Raw genomic sequence first — 20,436 nt, 5'->3', positions numbered from 1 at the left:
TGAGATTTCCACATCTCAGGTATAAAGGAATCAAAAAATTGTCTCAAAAAAGGCAACGCTCAATATTCATGTTTTTCACCAAAAAAGACACGGCTGACAAGCCATTGTAACCTGGTCCTGGAGGCCTAGAATCTATTGTGCTTAAGAACAATATGAATTTTAGAATATTAAGCTAGTGGTTGCCTTTTTTATACACCCTGATTATCAGATTTCGACGTCCCAGCAAATGCATTCATATTGCATTGACATGAAAATCCCTCGCTGTCTTTAACCGCATCTTACGCCTGCGATGAAGATGCTGGGTAATCTGGATTTTTGTGGTTTTAATTTGTCTGAGAATGTCAATAAAATCTGACGTTGTTTGTTGATGTACACTTACCCAGTCGTTTGTGTACAAATAGCATTACAAATAGTGCGACGTTTGACCAAGGCTATAAATTAGGCCTAGTACGCACACATGTCACTCGTGACAATTTTGACCTCCACGAACCTCTGCAGTGCATGCGTCCTAAAAGATTCCCCCAAGCCTCTGTTATACGTCGCATTTTGGTTGCGTCGAATGCAGTTCAAACACTGATAGATAATGAGATGGTAATGAAGCTTAATAATGAGGTTTATCCGGCATCTCATCTATTGTTTCAATTGCATTCGATGCGACCAAAATGCGACGCCTTAACAACAAAATAATGATTTCATATACTACAGGGTGAGTCAGAAAAAAGTCCCCTCTATTGAAATCAAGCCTTTGTTAGAATCTGATTGCCTTAATATTATGATAAACCCAATTGAAAGCAAGACGCTTTATTTGAATGCCTCAACCTAATAACTATGCTATTTACGCACTACTGCGTTGATCATGCATTCAAATCAACAAAGGCTATATTTCAATAGGGGGGACTTTTTTTTACTCACCCTGTAGAGGGTACTTTTTTTCAGACACACAATAGTCTTGTCGTAAAATTAAGCTGTTGTATAAAAGCTGTTCTGTCATTCGTGTTTTAAAATTAAGAACACCGAATACCATTACATGCACACTATTCCTTTGTTTCCCTTGTCCTGGCCTTTTGTTTTCTTTGGTCTATTAATCACTTCATTTTAACCGTTGCGTTGACAAACTTTCAAAGCCGCTATGTGCACACGACCGTCGTTTTCGAGCGTTTTCAAGAACGCTTTTGTCTATTTTATTGTTTAGACACCCTCTTCACAAGGGTTTTCAGATTCCTGAAAAAAGAGCCAAACATAGTTGTGGTCGGCTCTTTGATTTCTTTGTTTGAAACAAAGAAAAGTTTATTGAGTAATCTGGCAACCCTGCCTTCCACACTATCCAAGGAAAGTATGCTTTTATGTTAAATATGCTTATGTGTTAATATGTTAAATTACCTTCAACTTCTATTGTAAATCGAGGGTGTTTGATACCGTTTTGGTATGAAAACGAATGTGAAAATGCTCGAAAACGTGACCGGTGTGCACATAGCCGCCAAATAGTTAACTTTCACTGTAGCGTGAAAGAAATGTGAAGCTCAGTGTACTTCGGCACTAAGAACGAACGATGATATTAAGGAAAGAGGTATGGACGTAATTGTTTTCCATTTGATTTTATCATTTTTATGTGTGTGTGTAACCATCTTGAGCTTGCACGTGTCGTTGACCATGCTTTGGCTAACGAATCATAGACTACATATTAAATAGCACATGGAAATACATATGTATTTATAGTTTTACAGTTTACACAATTCTTTAACCTCTTCTTAGAGCTTTGCCGTGAAGTTAATACAATTAATCAGTCTTAACGGTTTATGTAATAAGGTTATTCCTGTTTGAACAGAAGCCTCGGTTGAGCCTGAACACAACGCAACGCAACGCAACGCAAAACAACACAATGTTGTTCGGTGACGTGTTTTGCACCTCCAAACATAACCATATCTTTAAGTTTCAAGTTACTATAAGAATAAAAGGTTCTATAAAAAAGAGATGTTGGGAATTGGATGATTGAAACTAGACACACAGGCACAGGTTTTACGTTAAAGGTTTCAAGATGTCCTCATTGTTGTCATATCGTGATATTTCGTAGCCTGCGTGCAGGTCCAGACATGCGGGCTAGGTATTCGTCATGAGGTACTATATTTGTAATTCGTTTTGATTCGGTTTCAATATGTCTGTTTTCGATAACAGCCAATTGTAACGAATAATAACGAACGACTTGTCAGAATATATTTTTTATGGTTTATTAATTAATTAAACACAGCTTCGGATTATTCTATAGATGGAACATTAAATATCAAGTTGATATAAAGTAATTTTCCCAAACAATTGAATTGTGCAAGATATTTATCACATGATCGTCATTAAGGTCTTGATATTGAAGCTTTATCTGAAAAATATTTAAAATAATGCTTTGCTTGGCAATTACAGTTGTTAATTAAATAAAATAGCCTAATTTCTACTGCAGAGCGGAATTTTTCGCTCAAGTTACTTTTCAAATGTGTCAAGCGACAGAAGGAGAGCAGGAGACCACATGGCATATGGCAATTATGAAGCTAAAAAACGAGGGTAAATTTTATTCGATCAAAAACCGCCATAATTGCAATTGCGGGACTTCGAACTTACGAAATTACCTTGAATTGGCAGAATTAAAAAAAGACTTAGACGAACAATTATTCAAATGAGTGGAAAGCGGCCTTTAGTTGGACAAACTGCTGCGAAAAACGCAGTGAACTCTATATACGTGAACTAGAACGATAACGGGTACTAGCCACCGCCAGCCTTGAAGTCAATTGAAAGTCGAATTGCGGGGCCAGTGCCAGTCCATTTTTATTTTCACGGTTGACCACGCATCGTTTTAATTTTTAAAGTTTAAGTGCTACGCCGAATGTTGATAAAGGTCAAAGTTTAACAAACTACATTGTTATTGCCATTGTATCAACTTTTTTTTCACATACTGAATACAGTTTCAAATTGTAATGCATTTAAAAGTTTCGATAAATAATGTACAAATGCTTCTTGCCTGCATGCCGTGGAACCAAGTCTGTGTGAATGTACGTGCAAATTTTGATCTTTTGATCCTAATGATGGGCATATTGACATTTTATTTTCACACATTGTCATCAGTTGTCTGCCATACGTAGTGGAAAACTTACAACAAATATTTATCCATATTAATCTGACACTCTGACACTGTAGAGTTCAGCTGGTGCATGAAGTAGTCGACAGTCCTGAAACCTGTGGACATATATATGATATAGATTATTTGTACTGTCTGGTATCTTTTATGAATCAAATACGCTTGGAATTTGCTCAAGAGCGGGGAGAGATTTTGGCAGTGCTCTTTAGTCACGAAACTTTCAGCATATATACTGAAATACTGAATACTTCGCACAGAACCTTTTCGTAGCTATATACAAAATAAACTCTAAAGCTGTTGAAGAACATTGAAATTCGAGGAATGCCTAAACCGGAAATATAAAAAAGACCCAGAAAAAATGTCTATAATTTGCGGTTTCTTGATCCATTTGAAATGGCTGTTGTTTCATTTTTGTACTTTAATATAATGTGGAAGTCTTGAAACTTTCACAATCAGTACAGATCACACTTATCTTCAATATAGCCTTACTTTGATATACGACGTCAGGGCCCAAGTAATTTATAACTCAGAAAAATGTACATGTTTTCATATAGTGACAACCATTTACTCAGTGACAGATAAAGTTGCAGAGAGCAACTTTATTGTACTAGTACAATACAAGCAACTGATAAGGAGTATGAGCTCCAATTTTACGGAATGGAGTGATTCCTCCAGAGATTTTTAAACCGGAAATATCTAGCATAAAAATGTCGAATAGCAGTATTTTGCAGGCATGCTCAGATTCACGCGTACACAGCGCGGAACAGAACCGACGCTTTCAATGTATAGTAGCTATATATACTATACCATAAATACTATCTTAGAGACTTTACTTAAAAAGAAAAGAGGGGGAGTCAGGGGGTGTAATTACTAAGCCGCAGAGAAAAAAAGAATTATATTAATTAATCTCGAAATTGAACCACAATCGTTTCTATCGTTTCCTGATAAGACAAATATATGAACGTTTAGTTTTTAGGCTTCTCGTTGCGTTATTTACACAGCTGAAAACCGCCCAGTTGATGGGAAACTCTAATTGTTTCATCCTGCTGAAATTTTATTGCAACTTTTTTGGGTCACCCTGACCTTGAAACTTGCTTTAACCTTCTTGGGCTTAGCTAGTAAAGCTTAAGCTTGTGTAATACTGCGCTAGCTGAGGACATGTATTGTGTTTATAAAAAATTTATCCGAATTTATAATATGTAAAAAAGCAATTAGCTACATTACAGTACTGAAATGACAGAAATAAATTTCATTATCACCGCCGTGAAACTGAAAGTATCTCTCAAGTATACAATGAGTATTTGCTCTTTCGGAGTTTCACCTTTTCAATGCATGTCAACCATACCTAGCACTACATGCAGTGTGATGGCATGACTGATAAAGTTTTAACGGCAAGTTTAATCGATTTATAATTGATATTATATTGCCATATTAGAATTATTTTGGGACAAGAAGTTGTCTGGGGACGGCCCTATTCACAATAATTCGTCGGCAAACAGTGCCCCGAAACAATTTCAGTGACCCACCAGGACACCAACAGTTTCTGCGTGTTTACATGGATAAGGCTAGCGGGAATAGCAAATGATTAGCGCCAATGATAATGCGTCTCTGATAAGTCTAATGTTTCCGAAATAAGCATGCACTGCCTCTGCCGCTGTCTTTTGGTATATCCATTTTCCCAACGATATTTACCACTACCAGTGATAGACGCGTGCATATCACGTGGCTACCAGATGGAGTTCATATATCTATTATAGACAGCGAGTGAGCCGCTGTCAGTGCATGACCCAAACCCGTGGTCCATAAAACAAGACGGGAAGTTATTTTGATATTGATTAAATCTTTATGAAACCAAAACAAGCACAATTTGTAATAATCATTTTACGCTTCGATATAAATCGCGGGCAAGTGGCATCATGTAAACAGCCCCTTAATAAATTGGTTTATTAAATAATGATAAAATTCCCGGGATAAGTGTTAACACATGCATAAGTAAAATTAGCCATCGAATTAAGGCCCTGTTACACGGTGTAATTTTTCTTGCAACTTGCAATGCATTTCTACTTATGAGGTATGTTAATTAGTGAAAAATGTTAGATATGTGAAGACATCATCAGTGGAGAGTAACGAAGGCCGTGATTGCCAATTCTACATCCATCAAGAGTAGAACTGCATTACAAGTTGCAAGAAAATTGCATTGTGTAACAGGGTCTTTAGCCTAGCCGAGGCGAGTATATCTGTATGCACTATGGACGCATGCATGCATGTATGTAAAACCGTCGGCAATAAAGCCATGCGGTATTTCCCAGGTACGACTATAATGTTAACCTATGTTATCCCCCTCTCGTACCCAGGTCATTCCTCGTATACTGGGTCTTATTATTATAGATATCAATCATTGCCCTGGGCGCTGGCGTTAAACGGCATGTGAACAGCGTTGCTTTTTTGTCTCGAAATATGGTCGTCGAGCCGTGTGATCGGTGTCTTCCCTGTATATCCTAATAGTATTCTAGACTTAGAAATACCCTGTCGACTGTAACCTCATTGCATTGACTATAGGGTCAGTCAGTCAATGCCATGATTTAATTCCATATATAAACATTCTTATTTTTAATGAAACTCTCAGGTAATGCTCGTGTTAAGACACACTTGACGTATTATAAGGTTTTATTTTGATAAATTCATTATTAAGGACTATAAAAAAACTTAACTATGTATTGCATCATTGTGGTATTTGTAAAATCTCATTGCCTGATGCAATAAAAGTCGGGAAAACTGCGAAGCGCATTCAAACAAAGGAACTTTACAGGCTCAAAAAATAAATATGTATAATCAGGTTTACTGTTCAATTCTAACAAAGATAAAAATACTGAGATGTCCTGTGAAGATAAAGTCAAAGTGAGCGGCTGCATGCGCTACTCTGTGACTGTGGTAATATATCATGATGCAATATACTCAATATATACAGTATAAAGCTGAGTTAGAATCAGCGTTTTTCGTTTATTCCTTGTGTGTACGAGGAATTCCAGACAAGACAGAAAAGTAGATTTTGTTTTGCGCGAAAACAAAATATTTCCAATGCCACCGCTCTCTATGCATAAATCATGTTGTTATCTATTTCCTGATACCGCAACGATATTTCCCAGATCGCTGAGCATCTTGCTCATGCCTAGTATATAAGTGATATTAAATTGGTTCATATTAACTCACTGCTTTAGCTCTCATTAAACAAGCGCTTATCAACCTTATCGCGTTCTAGATGTTAATAAACAAATACTTGGAGTAGAGTGTATTATCGGTTGTTTAATTTTCATAAAAAAAAGAATCATACATTTCTACCGCCTTCGTATGTCCCCTTTCTAAGACAGGAAGAGCTTCATGGCAGGCTTAGCCTGTTGATTCGGAAACCAAAAGAAACTTCATGGCGAAACTTCGCGGTGTGATGATGTTTTACAGGAAGGGTAATTTGATCGGAATTTTGTTTGTTTAGCAGTCATCGTTATACCTGTCATTTCATGCTAGTCGATAGAGGAACATTATTTGGTTTCTTTCACCGTTAGTCATAGCACATTACACAAAAATTGCGCAGAATGGTTACATACCCCCAGCAGTCAATTTATCTGTTATTAAGCATGTATAAATCGTTACAATCAGTGTATGCTATGTTTATTACATTATTTCTTCACTATAACCAATATGTTATCGAGGTGTCTAGAATAATATTGTGTTTCACGAGGTCTTTAGTAGGCGGGTCGCAAACTATGCTAAAATGCTATATTTCACACCGTTCCGTCTTATTATTTACACATTTCTCATCGTGTTGACCAGTGTTATATTCTCGTTACGCTTGTTGTTCATGCATCTGTTGTAAGTTTGAAAACTTTAAATAGAGCGGCATTGTATCTCGATTGGCCCTGTATTGTTCTTGTCATCACAAGGTGGAATATGACTCCTCCGTTGAAGGATATCGGCATTAGATAATAATTGAAATTTTCCCTGATGTGTTGTAATAATAGGAAGTCATTGGTGGGTGTTCATTTTAGTCGATAGCGTCTGTGAGCCTTGAAACATTGTTTTCTTGGCCAGTTCTCCGACGATTTTCGATTTCTAATGGGGACTCTAAAATCAATGCGCTCTTGGCTATTCGTGGTTTCCGTCGCGTATTGTCTATGCTTAACGCGTGAGTATCTAACATTATTTTTCATTGTACGTCAAATTGTGATTTGTGGTATGTAGATATTTTACGAGGGATTCGCTATGTTAGAAGTTGTATGCGCCTTTTTGTATGAAACGTACTTATCTTGTGTGCGTGCGTTTCCTTTTTTTGGTGCGCGATCAATGATTCCATTTAGTCATAGAGTTGATGAGTTCTGCGCGCTGTGTGAGCATTTCAGTGTTCTTTACTTTTGGCATCCAAGTAAATTCTTTGATGTCGCCTCGGAAACGACCCGACATTTGCTCTTAATCATACTTGGCAATCATATTGATCATGACAAGCATTTTCGATTTTGATTTCTGTAATTGACGATAAACTTTGATTCTTACATTTTGATGTTTCTGTTTTTGATATTGATTGAGTTTATACTAGTCTCTGAGAATTGCGCGCAGTGATTGCGTTCAACTCTTAAAAAACGTATATAAAAAAACATGTTCGTTTTCACGATTCCGCGCGTGCAAAATCGATTCATGGGATCACATTCAAATAACATTTTTCCAATATTTTCAGTTCCTCAAATCGACTACATTTCGCCACTCGTTAGACTTTATTTGTGCAAGGTTTCAATTTTGGCAAATATCTGAAGCATGGTCGACTCGTAACGTGATACGCCCGTTTAATCACTGTCATGCTGTTGCCCCTAACTGACATATCTTATGGTGTTTGTTTGCGATAATTTTCTTTCCCGTACATGATTCATATTAAAAGCATGCAGAGGGACGTGTTTAACTTTGGTTTGTAAAGGTTTAGCATGCGATACACTTGCGTTTTACCACCGTTTTTCAAGATGAAATGCGCTTTATGTTTGTTTGCATACTTTTATTCATCATAATTATATAAGAAATAAAATAGCGTTTTTCAATACGAAAGTGCGTATTATAAGACAACGCGAATCGCTTGACGTTTATGGCGCACAATGAAACATGATTAAATTCATTGTCTGGCCTTCCCTTGATTGTGTCAATACAAGGCCTCTTTGTCTAAAACAGGCACTTGGGTATTACTAATTCCTTTAGCGATTAAGTCTTATCCCCAAACCTTATCAGTGTATCGAGTATTTGTTATGATTACTTCGATGTATGAATTCCTTATTGCTTGTTAAAGTATTGCGTGATAAGATAAGAGGATTCTGACATGTAGTCAAACGATTAAAATATCGATAGCGTATAAATGCTTCAAAAATAACCCAGGAGCAGCATGACAGCGTTTCGAATAACTTCATCAAATGTGGTATAACGACTGCTTAAAATAAACAAAAAAAATTCGACGCTTCGACCTACGGGCCTTCGTCAGTCAGACATTCAGAAGATTTAGTTACCACATGTAATATGTAACAGCATCTTAATTAAAGTTGAGTAAGCAAAAATGAGGTACATGTACTTAACGAAAAAAAAAATGGAGCATAGTCATGAAAAATATACCTATCTTTGACTGTGGCGGGTCTTCATGTCGAGAATCGTTTCATCTGACACGTCTTTTGACACGTGTGTTTGCTGACTCGTTTATCGAGGAGCATTGTAAGGATTATTAAAAACAACATGGCTATAAGGAACAAACGAGCTAAAGCCAATTTTATTTATTAGAAATATAGAGTGAAGGATGCGCTGCTTTCTCAGTCATGCATGCATGGAGATTCCCTTTATGAGATATTTAATTGGTATTATATGCGTTTGACATTTGCTGCTTATCTAGTTACCACCAATTAAAAATAGTTATAAAAATCACCAATAAGGGTTCCAAATTCACGTCATATACTTTGAGATTCCTCATTTGAATAATTCTGAGGATTTTCAAAAAAGAGGAAAATTAGCATTATTAGGCGCTAATCAGGTGACATAGATTTTGCCGCCGTGTGATTGCGATTCTTTATTAAAAACGTGCTCTTTTACGATAGGACTAATTAATCACATTTACTTTGCCAATTATAATCCAAATAAAATAAAACATAATTCTGTGCTGGTCCTTATGTCCGTTTGAATCGCTGGATAAAAATGTTCCACACCTTGACACTGCAATTATATCCGCCACACCTGTTGTTCGCTTTTTGAGTTCGCTGTCAGGCATGACAAGTCATTTTGATCATAATATATAGAAACAACATTCGAAAGTGATTGCTTTTAAACATCTGACAAATTTTACACGCCTTATACTAATATGATAAATAGGTTAGTCATTTCAACTTGTCATAGTGGATATATTCATAAGACATTTAACGCTTTAACGCTTATGCAAACTTGATAAAATGCGATTTGCAGAACACATTAAACCCCCATGAAATCCACTGCCACAGAATAGATATGTACTAAAAGCCTGCTTATAAATTTTTATCGGAACGTTCTTGGGAATGTTATGTCTGTGAATGTCACGAAGCTCCATGTCACGCCGCCATATGGTGCCGGAATGACGTCAGCATACGCTTCTAGCATATACATCAAGCATATACCGTATTCTGTGCTATTACTTTAAACAAGATATACATAAGAGGATATGCTAAAAAATCATTGAAATACTCCGAAAAGCGATCTAGTAAATTCGAGATATCTCATTTCTACCCCCCCCCTCCCCCTCTAAGCTCAACGGCACTGCTCTTTCCCTTTAAAAACCCCTGCTATATATACACATGCCACGCGTTAAAATCAAAACTAGTTTAAGTGTGCAAGGTGTTTCTTGTCAGATTTATATGTTATTTCTACCCTATTATCCATACACAACAACGTCTCGAGATTGCTATCAGTATTTTTTTACGTATTTACAAAGTCTTAGTTGTGTTAGTTTAACTCTCCTACAGTCCTAGCTTGGATTAACTTTCATTTTGGATTTGGCAAACAAATTTTCATATTAGTAAAAGATGAGACACCGGAGGTTATTATTTGGGTGGACGTCTTTAATAGACACCATTAACCGTGGATCGAATGAGATACTGACAGGAAATATTTGGTTTCCTATAATGATTATCATGAGTTACTACGAAATTAAGACATAATGTCGTGGTTGTTCATTAAAACGTCGCTGATGTACACATACATGCAAAACAAATCACTGATCCCAGAATAGATTATTTCTAAAACTATCACTTAATGTCTTTAGTGATACCTAAATACAGGCGTATAGGTTAACTGATGTGGTAATTAATTTTTTTTTTTAAACTAATATTCTGTAATTAAATCAGTATGAATAACATAGTTATCGACAGGTGAAATATGGTGAAAAATAACCTCTTTCTGTAAATATGAGAAAGTGTTTCACCAGCATTATTGGATTTACTGCATCAACGGATTCTTGATATGGCTCCATCTGTTTCTACGAAGTTATAGGATTTCAATTTGGCGTTGCCGCAAGGCGTTATTTGCTGGCTATTACGACATTACGTTATTCGATATAATTTCAAAGGATAGGCATTGACACTGTTTTTTTTTCTCGCATACACGCATATAAATAATAAGTAATATTTAAGTATTAATGTAAACACGAGAATGCTCGTATTATACGTATAGAGTATGTGTAGTATTTATATGGGAAAGGCCAAAGAATTTAGCACTATCACTCAATCACTATGCAGAGATTTCTCTTGCATCTGCGCAGTATTAAGGCCCCGTTTACAATATACCGGATTCGCTTGTCACGATATCTTCGTTCGCCTTTAAAGGACAATTAATGGTTAGTAGCAAATGCTTATTAGTTTGATATATTTGGTATATTTACTTTCATCTTTTATTGCAGTAAAATTTTTCACAGCATTTTAAAAGCTACAAAATTTGACCCACTCCGGAAGCAATCCGTAGTGCATGTAAACGCAGCCTGAGTTGTTTCCCAGGCACCACCAGAAACGAGAACTTTATCGATCAATATGAGTATATATCAAATTAATTAATCGCTAATGAGACGCGACCAGAGTGAGCCGTTGAAAGTTTTAATGTTCAAAAAAAGCACAGTCAATCTATTCATGAATACCAAGGTTAAGACCTTGAGTTCCCTTAGAAAGTACAGTATCAACATTGTTTCAAAGATTAATACTCATTTCTGTCGTAATTCTTATAAATATTTCCGCAAATACTCTCCTCCTTAGCTGGAATAAATAAGATTTGATATTCCCCGACGGATGCGTTTTGGCACCGCACTTAAGTAAACAATTTTTACGTTTTGAAATATCAAATTACCTTTTACCCATAGGGATCCAACGTTAACATACAGTTTCCCGAACAAAATCTTCTTTTCCAAATAGGCCCATGTTTATTAAGCAAAAAGTTCGATGGGCTGGTCATTCAAAATGTATTCAGTAACATAGTGCTGGGAATAAAATAGGCACAAAAGGAACTAAGAACTTGCTTTTTTTGGGACACACAACGTGTCGAAAATCAGCCAGTTTTATTTGAAGTCAATATAATTCCATCTTTCAATTTTAAACTGTGGATATGATTGATTGATCGTTTGACGGTGTCACAACCGCATTTTAAATAGCTAATAGGCTCTACAAGTTCAAGTAGCCTTTCATCTTTCACTCATCGTTTTCATGGGGGTATTTCAGCTGAAATCGCAAAATAAATTTCTCTGTACATTGTGTGTGATTATTGTGCTGATTGAATTCGAGCAAACGTCCGCACACAGGCCCGGACGAGACAAAAATTTTGACCTTCATTCTGATTAGAGAGAATAAATATATGAGCGAAGGAAGATGAATGAACGAATGTGTGATCCTGAAATCGGAAAATATCCCGAGATCTCATCCCGAGATATGACAGGGGATATTTACTTCCCCGCACAATTAGTAGGATTCTAGCATCCCTTTCAAAACAACTGCAGATGGGCCCGATTAATGCGGTACAAATTCCAATTGAAATACATTTCATAAGCACCGATTTAGGATTTATTTAGGAAGAAAACTTGAGGTCCAGTTTGTAAGTACTAAGTGACTGTTGGAAGTTCGTATTGTGCTTTTTTATTTCATCGCAAAGCAAAATATCAAAAAACTATGTCTATGCAGCAGAAAAGAGAAAACACTATAAGCCATTCCACCCACCAAGTTTAAGGCGATCAAAAGGATAAAAAATATCAGAATAATAAAAAAAATTAAAGTAAATTAAATGATCCAATTAACTTTAACGTACTTAACCATCCCAGGAACCCCTGCAACATGCATCAATGGCAACATGCATCACATTGAAATATTTCAAATTGCAGTATTTGAGATAAATTTATCACCTCGATTACACCTACGGTATGAACTATGTACATTTTGACGAACTGGTACTGAATTCAGTGAATTGTTTCAATTAGCTTTTCCCTTACATCTAGCCCCTAATAAGCGCCGTTTACTTTCCCAAATCATTTCGGCACCTTATTACAGTTTCATTTGAAATCCAAAGTGTTAATAGATTTTGATATACATACTAGAAGTGAAACAGTTTCATGCTTGTGCCCGGCATAACGCATGATAATCATAATAAGTCAGACACAGCATGGATTTCATATTCAATGGGAAATATGTTTGTATTTTGCAATGAATAATGGCAAAATTGGTCCTCATAAACTGTTCAAACAGCTTGAACACGATATTTTGTTTGTTCGGGAAACAAGGCGCGCGTCTTTGCCAGACTTTGGTTTACTCAGCATGCAATTTAAAATTTAAGAAGGAGACATGAATGACAAGGACTGATGTTACAATTAAATTCACAATAGCAATGCAAAGAAATGACTAAATGAGATCACGCCGTTTTACACGTCGTCCTAAGCCATAGCCTGCTTACGACAGTTATAATTTCAATTGCAACAATTGTCATTATAGGACAGGACGAGTGATATCTAGTTGCGTTCTACTAAAACAGAACTTTTCCTATTATGGTCCCAATTTCCCCCAAATCTAACTGAATTAAATGGTTAAAACTAACAGTTGACTAGAAGGTTTTTTCAATCTTACGAAGCTGTCAGTTTTGCCGTCTTTGATAGACGTTGCCGTTTTCAATCAGTGTTTTCAAGTCCCTAACATTTTAGAGATAACAAAGAAAGAAAACAATCAGGGTCTGCAAGCAGGCATTGATGATAATGACCAAAATGAGTGATATGCTTTTGCCACCTAATTATTTAAGGATATTATATGACTTCCTGTACTCTTCAGACGTGAAAGGCTACATTGATCCCACTGATATAGAAAGCCTGCTTTCTATGTACTCGTGATTGTGGTGAACACGTCAGGGTGGTTGATGTAGTAGAATATTTCATCGTGTGTGCGGTAATACAGAAAAAACAGGAAATAAAGGATACAATAATAAAACACAGGAAATAAAGACAAATTTGGAAACGGAGTATTTTTCATCGCTGAAAATGACTTGCTTTCAGTAGCTTGATTTTCAAGCCGGAATATTTAATTTTAGGCTCAGTAAGATTCTCTTTAAGGCATCCCAATCCCCCTTGTGAAATACAGTTTCCAATAATAGTTTCCAATTTTCAGCCGTAACGTCTCAAGAGAAAAAGAACTGCAAGCCAGGGCGATGTCCTGCGTTTAAAGGAGGAAGGATATGCCCAGAACAATTTGAAATAGATGATGAATGTCATGACGATTTCGAATGCACTGGTAACAAGAAATGTTGCTCTGATGGCTGTCAGTTAAAATGCTTGGCTCCTTCCTCAGGTATTATTTTAACCAGAGTGATTCTCCACTGTTTCGCAAAAGAGTGTGAAAAATACTTTTAACTATGTGTTGTTCTTAAAATAAAATTACTAAACCAATAAGATTACCGTTGCCTGCGTCATAAACGGGAAGGTAGACCAGAAAATATATGGTTTTCGCTTGGCATATGTGTAAAGCCTTTAGTGACCTAGACTTATAGCTATCTGAAAAAAGAACCCAGGGTACGACTGTCCAGCTGATCTGAGATCATGACGTCATAAGGCGTCTCGACAAAACTGAGTTATCATACGCCTGGAGTTATTTGTCCTTATTCTTCTAACTAACAGTATAAAGGGCGAAAATTCTAAATTCTAATTTACAGTTGGAAAAAAAAGCGTGTTTTCGCTTAAATATAATAAACTTACTTGATATTTTCGCGTGTCGAAGTCATATGCAATGAAGGAAATGATAATTCAGTTTTGGCAAAGATCTGGCTTCTGATTGGTTGATTTTTACACCCAGATCAGATGGATCTGATAGAAACTAATATTCTCCATTGTTTGCAGTGGACACTGAGCCCAAGCCAAATGATCTAGAGCAATATTGTAAACCCGGGGAATGTCCGCTCTTTGCAATTCGTGACGACTGCCCCCACTTCTGGGAATTACAAGATGATTGTTACTTTGACTTTCAATGTCCTAAGGATCAAAAGTGCTGCTCTGATGGCTGCGAACTACGTTGTATGGCTATAAAAGGTATTTCCTCGGAAATATTTAATAAATATTATGTATAGCGATTTACACTCAGTAGAAATATAAAAAAATCCTCCCTCAATCAGTAATGAGTGAAATCCTCCTTCTTCACTAATGAAACATTATCGTACGGCGGCAATTTTGTTCACTTTTTTTGGGTGGGGGACAGTGACAGCTTTTAGTCCACCCCAGTGAATGTCTCTTTTCAGTGTCAATATTAGCACAAAACCATGTTCATACTAAAGTAATGATATTCTCTCAACAAACCTCGCTCCGCTTAGGTGAACTCCCCAAACAACTCCCAAATCTTTATATTACCAACCATTTTGTTCATACCTACTAGCCACCCACACTTCCCACTAACGATTACTAAATCAAATAAGATTGAGAATCAAAATTGAGAATCGAAATATAATTTTAGCATTGAGAATCAAAATATAATGTTAAAATTCAAGACATGTTCACTTTCAATACATAATAATTTTTTCGAAAAGAATATCTACCTTCCACAAAATTACGACGAAACTAAGGGCGCTTCTTTTATACGGTAAAAACGACCAGACCGGTCCTGTTGTATTTCAGTATAGACAGATTACTAGTATTTTACAGAGTTTCAAGAACTCTGCATTCAAGTAATATCGTTATTTACACAGGAAACGCAGTTTCACCGCTATATTCTCAACAAAATACTCTATTTCAATTCAAAACGTGAATATTTTGTAATGGTAGGGCCCTAAATGACAATGAATATGTTATTCGTTATTAGTCTATTTCCGGCCAAATTTTCTTTGTAACGTTTGATTGTTTCTGCTTTTTCTTCCAACACGACCGCATTCCGCTTAAAATAAATATCCGTGTTTGCAATGCGTGTGAATGTATTCTCTTTTTTGCAGTGAACGTCACAATTGCTGCTCCTACTACTAAGCCTACGGGTAAGTCTTTTTCTCTTACGTATACAGTTACTAACTATAATTTTACACCAATAATTCGGGATAATACTCAAAGCCACAATGATTGTTCGTTTAAAGCCACAATGATTGTTCGTTTTGATCACCATCGATTCATTTCTATATTTTTAATTTAATCGGATTATAATCTTTCAAAACATCGTTCTCTTTATACACGTCGTATAATGTTTATGCGTTACGCGATTGGCATTGCGAATTTCTATAGTGGCTCTGGTTTTGCTTATACTACTGCATACGCTATACAGGCTGCAATTACTGCTATACAGGCTGCAATGAATTATAAACCGATGAGAAACTATTTAAAAAGTCGTTCACTATATTAAGTAAAGAACTAAAAATCAATATTGGTGTATAAAATTACCATTAGACCACGAACTACAGTGCCATTGCCATCGATAATTGGGGGGGGGGGACATATGTTGTATTTGACCAACTTCTTTTGAAATCGATTGTCTTTACTGTCTGTTAACTGAGGTGAATATATGAATATGTCCCCTCCCAATTATCGTCGTTGGCTACGCCATCGTGTAGTTATCGTAGGTACAAAGTGACTCCTGAAAATAAACTTACAAAATACACTAAAAGAGACGCGAAGTGAAGGCAGGGATGCTAAAACAGGAAGTTCAACTAAAGAATGGGCTAAAAAACGTGCAAGCACCCTATCCACAATCCCAGAATTACAGTCACGCGACTTAAATCCCTTGTCCTTTCGTTTTTCCGGCGTCCTACAGCAAACGACACCCGTCTGAAATATTGCTGTCTTTCTACCAAAGAAACAATGTTTTTACCCTGGTATTTACATTATTCTGGTTTTACAGGTCCAGATCCAACAAAGGATATCTGTAAGTATAACCAGTTGAAATTATTCAGGTGTATATACAGCCACTTAACTACCGATCCGAGATGTTTAACGCAACCTAAATGTAATTTAAACAGTCAAATCCTAGCTTTATAAATAATGGTAAAAGAACGAATTGGAGTGGTTACAGAATCAACCAACCGCGTAACGGAAGGTTGATTTGTTATCAGCAAGTATGATTTTTTAAAATATTTTTTAAAAATACAATTTTTTAAACTTTTGTCAAGACAATGCATGGTGAATTTTCAAAATTTAACTTCCACAATTTTATTTTTTTGTCCACAATACATATGTAAATACTGGGGTTGATTTTCATTGAGGGAAGTTACGTCTCACATGCAAATGGCGCAATTATTACTCTGGTTGTTACTTACTTCCGTTTGTAATACTTCAGTTGTAGGTGTTACTGAAACAACCAAATCAACAGCAGGTATGTAACCCTAATTGCATAAGAAAATGATTTAATTTTAATTGAATAAAGTATGTGGACAAGTGGACAGTTTCTTAGACAGTTCATTAAACTGATTTAACTTGCAATGTTACTATTGTACAGTATTATATAAAGTTATCAGCTCCCAACTGTCGTCTCCCTTGGCAAAACAGCATTTGGCCCCTGTACTGTACAATATCGTAGCGACATAATTCAGTAACACCCCAGCATATAAGTGGAGTGTTTCAAACAAGGTTTTATGCAATGATTATGAACAATATGCAAACCGCCGAAAAATCTTGTTCGCAAGTCGTGAAATAAACTACGGTTTAAAAACACGTAGGCCTGTAGGCCCTGTATACGTCATTCATGACAAATAGCTGAACTCACAAAGGGTTAGGATGCACCAGATATAGAATTTAATGTCTTTATTAAACTTTACTAACGAACTTTACTAACGATGTTTCGTCAATTCGTAGAAATGCGAGTAACGACTGGAGTTATTACTTCCGATGTGGTCACTCCATTCTTTCCCACTGGAACAACTGAGATTTTACCAACGGGTATTAGCATATTACTATATTGTATAGTTTTAAATACGGTAGAATTTTGTTAAGGCAAGACGAGGCAGAGGCAGGGGTGGATACAGCACTGCACACAAGAAAACTGATGGTCAGAAGAAAACTACTAAAAATAACCACTTTGTTTTGTAATGCAATAATTTGCACTAGTGCTGGATCAACCCCAGCCGCAGGGGAACATTTTGCTATAGATCTATCGACCTTTCGAAAAAACTCCTGGCAAGGCATAATTTTGCCGAATTGGCAACCTATTCGCATTAGCCAATCAGAAACATGCTTGCAAACTACGTCAAAATGCACAATGTTAAAGAAGTCTATAATGCATGCCTATACTGTAAATTCGCAGACAACTTTCAAACTACTGGCAATGCCATGGAAAAACATGCAAACACGAAATGTTCTTTAGCGAGTTTAAGTTTAAAAATATTCCGCACGCCACGGTTTGTTGGATAACGTTTCTTATCAATTAAATGCTCTTTCATCTTTTACTTTAGAAACCTACTATTTCCGCGTGGTTATATACAACGCTTATCGCTTCGACGTAACTGTAACGACGTCCTTGAAAGAAGAAAAATATAGGACATTTGTTATTCCAGGACAACAGAACAAAACGATCGACATTGAAAGGGCCAGTTCAGAAAACGTAAAATTCACCGCAAAAAACCCATCAGACCAGCCTGTTCTATTAAATAATGCTTTTTCACAGCAAATTCCCGGGACACGTTCATACCAAGCTCCGCAAAACATCTATATCGGCGCTCGAGGTAAGTTCATGTAGCCTGCCCTGTAAAAATCATATCGTGACTCACGTCACTGGAAATTTCTTTCAAAATTCATGTTATGGAGAAAGTATGGAGAGTATGGAATTTTATATTATCCATACCAATTGCCATTTCTATAGAAATAGTATGGGTGTATGGTCCGTTGGAGTTATGCGCTTTATTTCGATGAATGTAGTAGACACGTAATCGTATAGTTTTGACTTTTGATTGTTTATTAACACTGATACTGATACTATTCAATATATATATATACAATATTGAGAATTATAAGTAAAGTAATAATGTAAATGAGTTAAGAAATTAATCGTTGCTACTTACTTCTTTGGCGTGTCCTCAGGGCTACATTCAACATTTATCTGGTTAGCAATACAATACAGGTTAGCAATACAGGTGTCGACAATACAGGTTAGCTTTACTTTTAGATCCTTTTGATAGGAGTTCCTAGCTTCATTTGGCTTTAACTTTAACATGCAATCTACTTTTCGTGTCAACTGACACATGTCATTGTCACAAACTAATATAAACAGAACTAATATAACATAACTAATGTACCTTATTTAATTAATCTATAATTGTTTCCTGAGTACCTCACGAACCAGTGTAGCATATTTACACAATACGGATGTTGCAAAAAATTTCCAGTGAAACGATATCCAAAGAATTTATTCAAAAAACTAATTTATAAAAAATAGATTTACTAAATAGTCGAGATCATTCTTCTGTAGTGACAACCAAGGCACCTGAGGTGGTAACTGAGGCTCCTGAAATGGTAACAGAAGCTCCTGAAGTGGTAACAAAAGCTCCTGAAGTAACAACAAAAGCTCCTGAAGTAGTAACAGAATCTCCTGAAGTGGTAACAAAAGCTCCTGAAGTAACAACAAAAGTTCCTGAAGTGGAAACAGATGCTCCTGAAATGACAACAAAAGCCGCTGAAGTGGTAACAAAAGCCCCTGAAGTGGTAACAGAAGCCCCTGAAGTGGTAACAGAAGCTCCGGAAGTGGTAACAGAAGCTCCTGAAGTCGAAACAGATGCTCCCGAAGTGACAACAAAAGCCCCTGAAGAAGTAACGGAAGCTCCTGAAGTAACAACAAAAGCTCCTGGAGTGGAAACAGAAGCTCCTGAAGTTATGACAGAAGCTCCTCAAGTGGTAACGGAAGCTCCTGAAAAGACAACAAAAGCTCCCGAAGTGGTAACAGAAGCTCCCGAAGTTGTAACAGAAGCTCCTCAAGTGGTAACACAAGCTCCTGAAGTGGTAACGGAAGCTCCAAAAAAGACAACAAAAGCTCCCGAAGTGGTAACAGAAGCTCCCGAGGTTGTAACAGAAGCTCCTCAAGTGGTAACACAAGCTCCTGAAGTGGTAACGGAAGCTCCAGAAAAGACAACAAAAGCTCCTGAAGTGTTAACAGAAGCCCCTGAAGTGGTAACAGAAGCTCCTCAAGTGGTAACACAAGCTCCTGAAGTGGTAACGCAAGCTCCTGAAAAGACTACAAAAGCTCCTGAAGTGGGAACAGGAGCTCCTGAAGTTGTAACAGAAGCTCCTCAAGTGGTAACAAAAGCTCCTGAAGTGGTGACAGAAGCTCCTGGAGTGGTAACGAAAGCTCCTGAAGTAACAACAAAAGCTCCTGACGTCGTGACAGAAGCGCCTGAAGTTGTCACAGATGCTCCTCAAGTTACAACAAAAGCTCCTGAAGTGGTCACAGAAGCTCCTGAAGTGGTCACAGATGCCCCTGAAGTGGTAACGAAAGCTCCTGAAGTGGTCACAGATGGCCCCGACGTGGTCACAGAAGCTCCTGAAGTGGTAACAGAAGCTCCGGAAGTGGTAACAGAAGCCCCTGAAGTGGTAACGGAAGCACCTAAAGTGGTAACACAAGCTCCTGAAGTGGTAACAGAAGCTCCGGAAGTGGTAACAGAAGCTCCTGAAGTGGTAACAGAAGCTCCTGAAGTGGTAACAGAAGCTCCGGAAGTGGTAACACAAGCTCCTGAAGTGGTAACACAAGCTCCTGAAGTGGTAACAGAAGCTCCGGAAGTGGTAACAGAAGCCCCTGAAGTGGTAACAGAAGCTCCTGAACTGGTCACAGATGCCCCTGAAGTGGTAACGGAAGCTCCTGAAGTGGTCACAGAAG

The 20,436-nt window shown here is 37.0% G+C and overlaps 1 protein-coding gene across 1 annotated transcript in view; it reads left to right on the top strand.

Annotated features, from left to right (window-relative positions):
• Positions 1-7,079: 7,079 nt before the first annotated feature.
• The window catches only part of LOC114524971, a 65,579-nt gene continuing 52,222 nt past the window's right edge, over positions 7,080-20,436 (top strand). Inside the window, exons 1-9 of the mRNA XM_028546229.1 lie at positions 7,080-7,301; positions 13,783-13,962; positions 14,508-14,696; positions 15,587-15,625; positions 16,480-16,503; positions 16,915-16,950; positions 17,430-17,513; positions 18,026-18,295; positions 19,039-20,300. Coding sequence (XP_028402030.1) covers positions 7,232-7,301; positions 13,783-13,962; positions 14,508-14,696; positions 15,587-15,625; positions 16,480-16,503; positions 16,915-16,950; positions 17,430-17,513; positions 18,026-18,295; positions 19,039-20,300 — 2,154 coding nt within the window. The 5' untranslated portion in view covers positions 7,080-7,231. The remainder of the gene's footprint in view (positions 7,302-13,782; positions 13,963-14,507; positions 14,697-15,586; positions 15,626-16,479; positions 16,504-16,914; positions 16,951-17,429; positions 17,514-18,025; positions 18,296-19,038; positions 20,301-20,436) is intronic.

Source organism: Dendronephthya gigantea, unplaced genomic scaffold (assembly GCF_004324835.1).
Source record: "Dendronephthya gigantea isolate DGI-Jeju-01 unplaced genomic scaffold, DenGig_1.0 000032F, whole genome shotgun sequence".
Classification (NCBI taxonomy): Eukaryota; Metazoa; Cnidaria; class Anthozoa; order Malacalcyonacea; family Nephtheidae; genus Dendronephthya; species Dendronephthya gigantea.
Note: the sequence above shows the minus strand (reverse complement) of the source record. Positions and strands in the feature narration are given on the sequence as shown.